The 14,239-nt window shown below is 47.6% G+C and overlaps 1 protein-coding gene across 9 annotated transcripts in view; it reads right to left on the bottom strand.

Annotated features, from left to right (window-relative positions):
* LOC140729370 (disks large homolog 4) overlaps positions 1-14,239 on the bottom strand; it is a 731,896-nt gene that overhangs the window by 40,978 nt on the left and 676,679 nt on the right. For 6 of the 9 annotated variants that reach the window (XM_073049034.1, XM_073049036.1, XM_073049041.1 and 3 more), the window contains 6 exons: positions 11,811-11,861; positions 10,998-11,122; positions 7,695-7,864; positions 5,523-5,659; positions 1,975-2,119; positions 631-787 (listed from right to left, as the gene is read on the bottom strand). In XM_073049034.1, the coding sequence (XP_072905135.1) occupies positions 631-787; positions 1,975-2,119; positions 5,523-5,659; positions 7,695-7,864; positions 10,998-11,122; positions 11,811-11,861 (785 nt within the window). The remainder of the gene's footprint in view (positions 1-630; positions 788-1,974; positions 2,120-5,522; positions 5,660-7,694; positions 7,865-10,997; positions 11,123-11,810; positions 11,862-14,239) is intronic. The other 3 variants (XM_073049035.1, XM_073049038.1, XM_073049043.1) reach the window with 1 other exon arrangement.

Raw genomic sequence — 14,239 nt, 5'->3', positions numbered from 1 at the left:
CTCTCTCTGACCAGATGAAGGTCATTGAGCTGCATCTCCAGTTCCCTAACCCGGTCCCTAAGGAGCTGCAATTCGACACACTTGGCACAGATGTGGCCGTCCGGGAGGCTGGAGTCTCTCGGACTTCCCACATCTGACACCCAGTACAGAACACCGGCCTCACAGGCATACTTCCTGTTTCTACTCTGCACAGATGACCTGTCTGGCCTCCACCCACTATAACCAAAGCCCCATTGAACCAAAGCCCTCTACTCTGTTACCAGCTCTTCCAACACCTGCTCTGTAAAGCTGTCTCCTTTTAAACTTCGCGCCTGTCTAACTCACTGACATCCACGCGCTTGCACAGTCGTCCCTTGATCAAACCGCTCAAGAAAAAAGTCTTGTGAGAGTACTCCTTGTAAATGTTCTCAGTGGCAGCGAGGGCTTTGCCCATGATGGACAGGGATAGACTGGGAACTGATATTAACATCGGAGTCCGGGGATCAACTCAAACCCCAGCACACTGTGATCCCATATTGCCATGTGAGACAGAAGCAGAGATGATGGATGTCACAGACACACAGGTATAAAAACAAACTGAAGAAACTTTGGCACTAATGGGGAGCGGTCACTTCACAGAAGGTCACTCACCGTGGGATGTCGTCTTCTCCCATCAACCCTTTGGGCACAGGCGAGTAACGGCGTGGTGAGGAGGGGGTGAGGGTCTGTGAGTAGTCTGTGCCCAGGTAGTTTGAGTGTCCAAGCTCGGTGTCCAGGGGCTGGGAGTAGGCTTGAGCATAGGGAGAGACTGTTAGAGAAGGTGCATGGGGAGAGGAAACAGGAACAGCTACAGCACAAGATGACTGCAAATCACCCCAACCCCAACTTCCATCTCTCATCATATGTGTGTCTCCTCACACCGTCCCATATCACATTTCTGGGGTCAGACACAAAGTGAAGCTCCCTCCACAATGTCCCATCACACACTCCCAGGGTCAGACACAGAGTGAATCTCCCTCCACACCCTCCCATCACACACTCCCAGGGTCAGACACAGAGTGAATCTCCCTGCACATCATCCCATCCCACACTCCCGGGGTCAGACACAGAGTGAAGCTCCCTCCACACCCTCCCATCACACACTCCCAGGGTCAGACACAGAGTGAATCTCCCTGCACATCATCCCATCCCACACTCCCGGGGTCAGACACAGAGTGAAGCTCCCTCCACATCATCCCATCCCACACTCCCGGGGTCAGACACAGAGTGAAGCTCCCTCCACATCATCCCATCCCACACTCCCGGGGTCAGACACAGAGTGAATCTCCCTCCACACCGTCCCATCACACACTCCCGGGGTCAGACACAGAGTGACCCTCCATCCACACCGTCCCATCACACACTGCCGGGGTCAGACACAGAGTGAAGCTCCCTCCACATCATCCCATCACACTCTCCCAGGGTCAGACACAGAGTGAAGCTCCCTCACACCGTCCCATCACACACTCCCGGGGTCAGACACAGAGTGAATCTCCCTCCACACTGTCCCATCACACACTCCCAGGGTCAGACACAGAGTGAATCTCCCTCCACACTGTCCCATCACACACTCCCAGGGTCAGACACAGAGTGAAGCTCCCTCCACACTGTCCCATCACACACTCCCAGGGTCAGACACAGAGTGAAGCTCCCTCCACAATGTCCCATCACACACTCCCAGGGTCAGACACAGAGTGAATCTCCCTCCACACTGTCCCATCACACACTCCCAGGGTCAGACACAGAGTGAAGTTCTATGAAAGTGTCTGACCCTGGGAGTGTGCGATACGACCCACTGTCCTATGAGACTCTACAGTATCTATGGTACTATTGGTGTCTGGCCAATCATCTATTTGAGCTTGTGTATCTGGATGTGTGCTCAACGTGTCTGGAGGACTACAGGGAGAGACTGTGACCAGCCAGGCGGTATAAGGACATTCCCCCATCTTCACTTACAGGTTGTGATATCAGGAGGAGCGTAGGTATCGTTGATGTAGAGACTGGTGGGTTTGGCGATCTTGAGGTACACAATGTCTGACGTGTTCTTCAAGGCAGCCACTGCATCTTCATGCATGACATCCTCCAACCCCACATTGTTTACCTGAAGCAGAAATAAATCAGAGAAGTTGAAGTGTGGGAAAGTTCCACTGGATCTCTAGAGATTCCAGCACACCCACCAAGACCTGGAGTACTTCCTTAAATGTTGTTTTGAACTTTACCCAACATTTAACAAACTCATTGTTCATTCTCTGTAAGCAGTTGTACGTCTCACTGCAGTTCCTGCCTGGGATAATTGGGCGCACCATCCATGCATAGTTACATTTCTACTGCACCGTTAATGTTTGGAAGTTACAGAAGTGGGAAGAACTGTAAGTTCAAGAGCAGCAAAGTAACGTAGCAGCTCTATAAAGCCCTGGTTAGTCCATACTTGGGATATTGAGCATGAATAGGTTGAGTGAGCTGGAGCTTTTCTCTTTGGGGTGAAGGAAGATAAAGTGATACAGGTGTTGACAGTAAACATAGATCAAATGGACAGCCAGAGACCTTTCCCCAGAATAGATACTAGGAGGCATCATTTTAAGGTGACTGGCGAAAAGTATAAAGGGGAAGTTAGAGGTAGGGATTGCCCCCACCAGAGTGCTGGGTGCATGAAATGCACTGTTGGGGTGGTGGCAGAGGCAGATACGTTAGGGACATTTAGGAGATTCTTAGATTGGTACATGGATGAAAGTAAAATGGAGGCTGCGTAGGAGGGAAGGAAGAGATTGATCTGGGAGTAGGTTAAAAGGTCAGCACAACATCGTGGACCTTTAGTCTATACTGTTCTACGTCTAACTTTAAAACTCTCCACAAATTCTGCCTGACCTGACCTGCACCTTTGGGTTCTTATTTTAGATATTCAGCATCTGCAGTTCTTTCCCTTTTCAGTTAGAGGAGAGCTAGTTTGAAAGGGACAGAAGAAAGGAATGATGAGGACCAGAGAGTGAGAAATAGAGGAGCGATGGTGCTGGAATGGGAATGGGAAAAATAAATGGGAACTGCACCATTATTGCTGACTGGATGCTGGAAACCCCATATTAAAAGCCTATCTGAATTGTTGAGTTCATTGTCGAGCCTACGAAATCCGTCGTCAACTCTCTGTACCTCCACTGCCCAGAGTGCTCACTTGTGCTGGGACCCTGTTCCCTCATCACCATGTCCCACCACTCCCTTCATACTGGCCAACCCACTCTGGGTTCTGTTGAGGGAGTGGCATAGTTTTAAAACTCTCATCTCTCTATTGGAAGGATTTAAAAATTAAAATTTAAAGATTATCCCTTTAGGAAAAGAAATGAAAAGGAATTGCTTTAGCCAGAGGGTGATGAACCTGTGGAATTCATTGCCACAGGTGGCCACGTTTTTGATTAGTAAGGATATAAAATGTTATGGGGTCAAGTCAGGAGAATGTGATTGAGAGGAATAGTAAAGCAGCCATGATGGAATGGAGGAGAAAACCTGATGGGCTGAATGGATAATTCTGCCTCTTATAGAACATTACAGCACAGCACAGGCCTACTGACTTTCTAACTATGCTAGCTCTTCCTCCCTAGATATCATCCATGTGCCTATACAAGTGTTTCCTAAATGTCCCTAATGTATCTGTCTGTTCCTCCATGCATCTGACATCCCCATTCTACTTCCCTTTAATCACCTTAAAATTATTTGGCCTTCCCATAATGGGAAACATCTGACTATTTCTCAGGCATATGGTCCTGTGTTCAAACCCAGCTGGGTCCCAACCTGGGCAGGAGCAGTATCTGTGTGGAAGCAAGAAGGCCTGGCTATCTACTTGTGTATCTTGCCATGAAAACTCGACTTAGACTAGGACTCGACTTAACAACTGAACAACAACAAGGCCTGAGTTATAGGGAGAGGCTGGCCAGGCCTTGTCTTTATTTAAGGGTTCACAGTACATTTATTATCAAAGTATGTGTGCAGTATACAGCCCTAAGATTTGTCTTCACACAGACAGCCACAAAACCAAGAAATGTAGGAGAATGAGGGAGAACTTTATAGAAATGACAAGTGAGGGTAAGATGGATATAAACAGACTTTTTCCCCAGGACAGCAGAGTCTACAACTAGGGACATAGACTTAGCGCAAGAGGGAAAGATTTGAAAGGGTTTTGAGAGGTAACTTGTTCACACAGAGGGTGGTGAGTACATGGAACAAACTGCCAGAGGAAACGGTTGAGGCAGGTTCATGGTATCATTTAAGACACACTTGGATAGGTACATTGTGGGGCGGGGCTTGGAGGGATAGAGGCCAAATGCAAATAGTTGGGACTAGGTGAGTGGACGCCATGGTTGGCAAGGACTAGATGGGCTGAATGGCCTGTTACTGTGCTTTATTGCTCCGTGACTCTCATCCATCAAAACTCTAAAGAAGATTGGTGCAAACTGCTTGCTGATAACAATCTTACATCATCTAACTAGTGAACCTTCTCTAAACTGTCCCCAATGCACAGGTTCTTCTTTAAATGGTACAAGTTATTAGCCAGAAACCTTAACCATGTTTCTCTTTCCACAGATTCTTCCTGACCTGCTGAGTATCTCCATTATGTTCTGGTTTTTAGTCCAAATGTGCATGGTTAGACCAACAAATAGAACATAGAACACTACAACATAGTGCAGGCCCTTCGGCCCACAATGTTCTGCTGACCTTTTAACCTACTAAAATCAATCTAACCCTTTCCTCCAAGATAGACCTCCATTTTTCTATCATCCATGTGCCTATCTAAGAGTTTCTTAAATGTCCCTTATGCGTCTGCACGTACTCACCATACACAGTGTCCAAAAATCTACCTCTGCCATCCCCCTCCTAAACTCTCCTTCAGTCATCTTAAAATTATGCCCCCTCATATTAGCCATTTCCAAAAAAGTCTCTGGCTAGCCATTTGATCTTTGCCTTTTATCATCTTGCACACCTCCATCAAATCACTTCGCATCCTCCTTTGCTCCAAAAAGAAAAGCCTAGCTCGATCAACATGTGGTATGCAGCATCCTGGTAAATCTCCTGTGCACCCTCTCTAAAGCCTCCACATCATTCCCATGTTACACACACACAATGCTGGAGGAACTCAGCAGGTCAGGCAGCATCTATGGAGAGTTGATGCTTTGGGTTGAGACCCTTCATCAGGACTGAGATTGTCCTTCCTATAATGAGGCGAACAGATCCTCCTGATGCTTACACCTCTAACACTGCAGTTGTCTTCCCACTGACATGTTGAAGCTACATGATGATTTTGGTTACTGTATGAGCATCACCAGATCCCTCTGTACCACAGTGTGAAACATTGCACTTTATTATTGCTATTGAGCACAGTAGCTATAGTTTCCAATGTTAAATGGAGCACACTTTTTTTGATTCATAGTCAATGTTGGAAGAACACTAGAACACTAGAACCTGAATGTTAAGACTGGGGACTCCGGGTGGAATGGAGTCCACACACAAGACTCACTCACCGCCAGGATCTTGTCTCCTATCTGTAGGCGGCCATCCTTGTGTGCTGCTCCACCCTCGATGATCTTTGTGACATATATGCTGTTGTCTCCTGGAATGTGTTGATTGCCGATCCCTCCGGCAATGCTGAATCCAAGCCCTGCAGTGTAAAACAGCACAGAAAGCATGTGGTGAGCTGGAATTGCCTGAACCACGCTCAGAGGAATAGGATACAGAATGTGACACTCCCTCCCAAAGTGAGACTATCAGGATGCCATTGTTGATTAGGAGTGACCAACACTGCCAGTCACATTCCCATGGCTACCTTACATTTCATAGAGTCAGAAACAAGCCCATCTACTCTGCCAAATTTATACTGTCTAGTCCCATTAACTCACAGCTAGACTGTAGTTCTCCATACCCCTCCCATCCATGTATTTATGCAAGCTTCTCTTAAATATTGCAATCAAACTCAAATCCACCATTTCTGCTGGCAGTTCATTCCACACTCTTACCACCTCAGAGATTCCCCCTCAAGTTTCCCCTTAACACCCCTTACCTATAACCTCTAGTTCTGGTCTCAGTGGAAAAAGCCTGCTTGCATTTACCCTATCTATACCTCCCATAATTTTGTATACCTCAGTCAAATCTCCCCTCATTCTCCTACACTCCAGGGAATAAAGTCCCAACCTATTCCAACTTTCCAGGTCCTCAGTCCTGGCAAAATCCTTGCAAATTTTCTCTGTACTCTTTCCTGTAGATAGGTGACCAAAACTGCCCACAATACTCCCAATTTGGCCTCACCATCTTATACAACTCCAATGCCTGAACTCAATATTTTGATTTATGAAGGTCAATGTGCCTAGAACTCTCTATATGATCCTATGTACCTGTGATGCAACTTTCAATGATATGGACATGTATTCCCAGAACTCTCTGTTCTACCGCACTCCTCCATGTCCTACTGCTCACCAATGTAAGACCTATCCTGGTTTGTCCTACCAAAGTGCAACACCCCAAACTTGTCTGCATTAAATTCCACCAGCCATTTTTCCAGCTGGTCCAGACCCTGCTACAAGCTTTGCAAACTTTCCTTGCTGTCCATTACACCCCCAATCTTTGTGTTATCTGCAAATTTGCTGATAACACCACATTATCACACTACCACATTATCATCCACATTAACAATCCAGATTTAGATAACGGACAACAATGGACCAAAAGGTGAGTGACTGAAATGATCCCAGGATAGGTCAGGCTCCTCTTGGAAGGATGAAAGCGCCCTTGGACAAAGAACTAAAGAGCAGACACATCATGGAGAAGACCACAGTGGGAACTAGATAGTCTCTGGAAAATCTGATGGGAAATTCCAAGCAAATCTCTCTCACTGAAAATCGGCAAGGACAGCCTGCAAACGTTGCCAAGCCTCTGGTGCCAATATAGCATGCCCACAACTCACTAACCTAACCTGTACATGTTTTGAATGTGGGAGGAAACTGGAGCACCCAGAGGAAACCCTAGAGAGGTGGGAATGGAGATGGGATGTAACATGCAGTGGACCTTCAGAGGAGACACCAGGGTGGGGTCAAAGGAGGCAAGAAAGGTGGAAGAGAGGGGGAGGTCTGACGCTACATCTTCTGACCTTCAACGTAAATTGCAGTGATGTCATCACACTCGCCTGTGCCAATACTAATGGCAAACAGGTCTTGTTCCAAAAAAGCCATTATCCCAAAGCTGTTGCTGTGAATTACAATGACTGATTTCACTCAGGAGCAGGAGGCACACTGGTCTTGGCAAAAACCTGGTAGAGATTCACCAAGAAATCAAAGCCAGAGAACTTTGGGGTGGCAAGGTAGCGTAACACAGCACAAGCAACCCAGCTTCAAATCCGCAGCTGTCTGAACGTTCTCCTCGTGACTGTGTGGATTTCCTCTGGGTGCTCTGGATCTTTCCCATATTCCTAAGATGTACAAGTTAGTAGGTTTATAGGTCACATTGGTGTGGTTGGGCAGTGCCTGTTCGTTGGGCTGGAAGGGCCTGTTATGATGTAGCTGTACAGTAATTGAATGTTGTGGGGTTGTTATACTGTTAGATTCAAAGCAGCTGAATCGGAGGGAGGGATGGAGATTGCGAGGGAGAAGGGAGGGAGGGGTTCAGTCATTGAGTCAGCCCTCCCGCATCCCAGTTGCTATTACCTTTGGGTCCTTTGATGAGTTTGATCTCCACGATCTTCTCAGCTGTCGGCTTCCTGCGCATGACGTAGAGCCGGACGATGGAGCCAGCGTCCTTCAGCGCTTCCACAGCTGTGCTATGGGTCACCTCCCGGACATCCACATCATTCACAAACAGGATGCTATCATTCACCCTGCACAGCCAGAGGACAGAATTTGTCAGAGCGCCATGACCACATATGGGTGCCAGGGTTTGGCACGTGGTGCCTGCAGGGTGTCCATGCCCATTGGAGCCATTGCTCCCAATCACTGGGTGTCAATTCTCTAACCCAGAGGTGTCCAAGTTCATACCTATAGTGATAATGCTCATGTCCATGAGTGTCCACACTCATACCTACAATGTCAAGGCTCAGGCCCACGGGTGTTAATGCTCACACACATGGGTGTCCATATTCCTACCTACAGAGCCAATGCTCCTGCACATAGATAGGTGTTAACGTTCACAACCATGGGTGCCAACGATCATACCTACAGTATCAATGCTCACACACATGGGTGTCCATATTCCTACCTACAGAGCCAATGCTCCTGCACATAGATAGGTGTTAACGTTCACAACCATGGGTGCCAACGATCATACCTACAGTATCAATGCTCACACACATGGGTGTCAATGCTCAGGCCCACGGGTGCCAACTATCATACCTACAGTGTCAAAGCTCACACCCATGGGTGTCATGCTCACAGCCACAGGTGTCAGCGCTCATACCTGGCTTCACGCTCACGCCCAGTGTTGTCTATGCTCACACCCCCAGGTGCGAGCAGTTCAGTTCAAGGGCATGATGGAGCCACCCATGGGGTGTCTAACAACCTTCCCATCTGTGGGTATCAATGCTCCCACCCATGTTCAAACCCCCAAAGGGTGTTAACTCACCTGTGGTTTGACACTCCCACCCTTAACAACGCTTCTTCCCATAGGCTATTAATGTTCAGACCCATGGGTGTTAACACTACCCTATACAATGTGACAACACACCCAGCCATGACAGAATGGTCATGCATAGGAATGGATATCACAGTGACCACCAAAAGGGAACAGATCTATTGTCACTCCCATAAAAGGAGGTTGGTCGAGATCAGCAGGGGGCCAATTCTGGTGAAGGGTCTCAACCTGAAAGACAAACTGTCATTTTCCCTCAGCCTGACCCAGTGTTCCTCCAGCATTTTGTACATTGTTTGAGCCTCTTTATTGGCTTTTTCTGCCTGAGATAACAGAGGTGCACAGAAGATAAGCAGCATAAAAAGTGAACAGCCAGCGCGTTTTCCCCCCAGGGTGGAAATAGCTTACACAAGCAGGTATAATTTCAAGGCAAATGAAGGAAAATATTGGGGGATGTCAGAGGTAGCTTTTAATTATTTCAGAGTGTAGCAGGTGCATAGAATGCCCTGCCAGGGGTGGTAGAGGCAGATTCAATGGGAACATTTATAGAGGGCTATGTAAAAGAGAAAGGTTAGATTGATCTTAAAAGGCCTGTACTGTTCTATGAAACATCAACTGTAATTTTCCCTTCCATAGATGCTGCCTGACCAGCTGAGGTCCTGCAGCACCACTGTGTGTTGCTCAAGTCTTTTTATTGGCTTTTCTAGGTTAGGTATGAACAAATTACATGTACTCAGGTGGGGTTCAGATTGGTTGCAGTCAAGTCTGGTCTTGGAACATATTGCAACTCATGACTGAAAAATAAAACAAGCCTGTTGCTCAGTGACTGGTTGCCCCACATTGGGAGAATCATCGGCACTCAGCTCCCAATCTGCAACCATGGCTCACTGGCAACTTTAGCACATCTCAGTCACCCCAAAACCAATCAAAATCTAACTCACCCTTACAAACAGACATCCAGACATCTGAAGTCCCATCACCAGCTCATCTGTATTACTTTAGCAGGGACAACATTTAGGTCACAGAGTGAAGCATCCTCTAAATCATCTCATCACAAGCTCCTGCAGTCAGACGTGGAGAGAAGCTCCGTCTACACCGTCACATCACACACGCCTGAGGTCAGACACGGAGAAAAGCTCCTTCCAAACTGTCCCATCACACACTCCTAGGGTCAGACACAGAGTGAAGCTCTCTCCACACCGTCCCATCACACACTCCCGGGGACAGGCACAGAGTGAAGCTCTCTCCACACCGTCCCATCACACACTCCCAGGGACAGGCACAGAGTGAAGCTCCCTCCACACCGTCCCATCACACACTCCCAGGGACAGACACAGAGTGAATCTCCCTCCACACTGTCCCATCACACACTCCCGGGGTCAGACACAGAGTGAATCTCCCTCCACACCGTCCCATCACACACTCCCAGGGACAGGCACAGAGTGAAGCTCCCTCCACACTGTCCCATCACACACTCCCGGGGTCAGACACAGAGTGAATCTCCCTCCACACTGTCCCATCACACACTCCTGGGGTCAGACACAGAGTGAATCTCCCTCCACACTGTCCCATCACACACTCCCGGGGTCAGACACAGAGTGAAGCTCCCTCTACACCGTCCCATCACACACTCCCGGGGTCAGACACAGAGTGACCCTCCCTCCACACCGTCCCATCACACACTCCCAGGGACAGACACAGAGTGAATCTCCCTCCACACTGTCCCATCACACACTCTCGGGGTCAGACACAGAGTGAATCTCCCTCCACACCGTCCCATCACACTCACCCTGGGTCAGACACAGAGTGAAGCTCTCTCCACACCATCCCATCACACACTCCCAGGGACAGGCACAGAGTGAAGCTCCCTCCACACTGTCCCATCACACACTCCCGGGGTCAGACACAGAGTGAATCTCCCTCCACACTGTCCCATCACACACTCCCGGGGTCAGACACAGAGTGACCCTCCCTCCACACCGTCCCATCACACACTCCCAGGGTCAGACAGAGTGAAACTCTCTCCATTGTCCCATCATACACGTCTGGGGTCAGATACAGTGTGAAACTGCCTCTATACTGTCCTATCACATACTCCTAGGGTCAGACACAGAGTGAAGCACCCTCCACTCTGTCCCACCACAAACTCCTGCGGTCAGACACAGTGAAACTCTCTCCATACTGCCCTATCACATGCTCCTGGGGTCAGACACAGAATGTAGCTCTCTCTACGCTGTCCCATCACACACTCCCGGGGTTAAACGTGGTGAGTCATGTTTATAAACTGTATGGAGACTGAATGGCACTCTGTACCTATGAACTCCTGCTGTTGTTCACACTCATTGCATGGTACTAGAGCTGGGCAGAGACTCCCCTCCCCCATATACCTGAGTCTGCCGTCTTGAGCTGCTGCCCCACCAGGGATTATTTTGGTGATGAAGATACTGGGGTCGTCTCCAATGTGCGGGTTGTCCGTGCCTCCTGCAATGCTGAATCCAAGACCAGAGTTCCCCTGGGAAAGGACACAAAACAGCGGTGAGGAAGCAGGTGGGTAGAGGGGGAGTGAGGGCGATGGCTCCTCCTGTGGAACCAGTGTCTCTCTGTGGGACAGGTGGGGGGGTGGGTTTGATATTGGGAGCCAGATGTGAGATAGTTTGTGAGTGAGTGGGGGAGAGGGAGAGAGGGTCACAGGACTATATGTGGGAGGGTACAATGGAGATGCTGACATTGGAGAGTCTGAAAGTGTGTGTTTTGAGGAAGGTGAGGGGTGATGGAATAAATGTTAGAGAGTAGGTTATGCTGAGGGTGGAAGGGACTGGATTGGATCTGTCAATGGGAAAGTGCAGTGCCTAAGCTACAGAAGTGGCGGTGGCTGTAGGGAGTTTACACGCTCTTCTCATGACAGTGTGGGTTTCCTCTGAGTGCTCCAGTTCCCTCCCACATTCCAACGACAGCTTAGTAAATTGTAAGCTTGCTATGTTAGTGTTGGAAGCATGGTGATACTTGTGGGCTGCCCTTAGCAAATCTTCACTCATCTGATTTGATGCAAATGACATATTTTTACTATGCATCTCGATGTACTGTACATATGACAAATAAAATTAATCTTTATATTTATCAAATGGCCACGGGGGCAGATCTGTCAGTGTTTCAGCAACATCCATGTTCCGAACAAGGACACATCTCAGTGAATGGCTTACCCTCTCCAGTGTGATCTCCTCATATTCGATCTCTCCATCTGTACCATTGATCTGCAGTACAAAAGACATGACTTTACCCTCCTCACTCCAGATTCAAGAGACTAATTAAGCTTCTAGTGCAGTAGGTGTTCTTTCTGATACCTCACAACCAGCCCCAACACACAGACATGATCATCAGAGTGACCCACATGACGTCGGTCTCAACCCTGGCCCAGGCTGGCTGAGCCAGCCCATTCCAACACAACCCCAGCAAACAGCGTGAAAGTGATTCACTTAGAAGGTCAAATTTGAAGGCAGAATATAGAGTTAACGGCAGGATTCTTAGCAGTGTGGAGAACAGAGGGATCTTGCGGTACATGTGCATAGATCCCTCAAAGACTAAGATAGCTAAGATGTCTGGTGTGTTGGCCTCCATTATTTAAGGGATTAAGTTCAAGATTTGTGAGATAATGTTGCAACTCTATAAAACACAAGTTATACCACACTTGGAATATTGTGTTCAGTTGTGGTCACCTTATTACAGGAAAGATGTGGAAGCTTTAAAGAAGGGTGAAGAGGAGATCTGCCAAGACGTTGCCTGAATTAGAGAGCATCTCTTATGAGTGAGCTAGGACTTTTCTCTTTGGAGTGAAGAAGGACAAGAAGTGACTTCTTAAAGGAGTACAAAATGATAAGAGGTAATAGATAGCGCCAGAGACAATTTCCCAGGGAGAAGATGGCCAGAATTAGAAACAGAGAAAACAATACAGTCCCTTCAGCCCACAAAGCTGTGCTGAATAAGTCCTTACCTGAGAAATTACCTAGGGTTACCCATAGCCCTCTAATTTTCTGAGCGCCATATACCTGTCCAGGAGTCTCTTAAAAGACCCTATCATATCCGCCTCCACCACCATCGCTGGTACTCACCACTCTCTGAGTAAAAAACTTACCCCTCATATCTCCTCTGTATGTACTCTCCAAGTACCTTAAAACTGTGTCCTCTCATGCTAGCCCTTTCAGCCTTGGGAAAAACTATCCACATGATCAATGTCTCTCATCATCTTATATACCTCTATCAGGTCACCTCTCATCCTCCGTTGCTCCAAGGAGAAAAGGCCAAGTTCACTCAACCTATTCTCATAAGGCATGCTCCCTAATCCAGGCAACATCCTTGTAAATCTCCTCTTCATCCTTTCTATAGCTTCCACATCCTTCCTGTAGAGAGGCAACCAGAACTGAGCACAGTACTCCAAGTGGGGTCTGATCAGGGTCCTATATAGCTGTAACATTACCTCTCGGCTCTTAAGCTCAATTCTACAATTGATGAAGGCCAATACACTGTACGCCTTCTTAACCACAGAGTTCCTATGGACTCAGACCCCAAGATCCCTCTGATCCTTCACACTGCCAAGAGTCTTACCATTAATACTATATTCTGTTATCATATTTGACCTACCAAAATGAACCACTTCACACTTATTTGGATTGAACTCCATCTGCCACTTCTCAGCCCTCCACACTATCCACAACACCTTCAACCTTTGTGTCATCAGCAAATTTACTAACCCATCTCTCCACTTCTTCATCCAGGTCATTTATAAAAATCACGAACAGAAGGGGTCCAGAACAGATCCCTGAGGCACTCCACTGGTGACCGACCTGCATGGAGAGTATGACCCGTCTACAACTACTCTTTGCCTTCTGTGGACAAACCAGTTCTGGATCCACAAAGCATTGTCCCCTTGGATCCCATGTCTCCTTAGTTTCTCAATAAGCCTTGCATGAGGTACCTTATCAAATGCTTTGCTGAAATCCATATACACTACATCTACTGCTCTTCCTTCATCAATGTGTTTAGACACATCCTCAAAAAATTAAATCAGACTCATAAGGCATGACCTGCCTTTGACAAAGCTATGCTGACTATTCCTAATCATATTATGCCTCTCCAAGTGTTCATAAATCCTGCCTCTCAGGATCTTCTCTATTAACTTACCAACCACTGAGGTAAGACATACTGGTCTATAATTTCCTGGGCTATCTCTACTTCCTTTCTTGAATAATGGAACAACATCTGCAACCTCCCAATCCTCTGGAACCTCTCCCGTCCCCATTGATGTTGCAAAGATCATCGCCAGAGACTCAGCAATCCTCTCCCTCAGCTCCCACGGTAGCCTGGGGTACATCTCATCCGTTCCTGGCGACTTATCCAACTTGATGCTTTCCAAAAGCTCCAGTACATCCTCTTTCTCAAGATCTACATGCTCAAGCTTTTCAGTCCACTGTAAGTCATCCCTACAATCGCCAAGATTCTTTTCCGTAGTGAATACTGAAGCCAAGTACTCATTAAGTACCTCTGTTATCTCCTCCAGTTCCATACACACTTTTCCAATTTCAAAGTGTTTGGGGGAAAGTAGAGGAAGGACGTCAGAGGCAAGGATTTTTTAAAA

Source organism: Hemitrygon akajei, chromosome 6 (genome assembly GCF_048418815.1).
Source record: "Hemitrygon akajei chromosome 6, sHemAka1.3, whole genome shotgun sequence".
Taxonomy (NCBI): domain Eukaryota; kingdom Metazoa; phylum Chordata; class Chondrichthyes; order Myliobatiformes; family Dasyatidae; genus Hemitrygon; species Hemitrygon akajei.
Note: the sequence above shows the minus strand (reverse complement) of the source record. Positions and strands in the feature narration are given on the sequence as shown.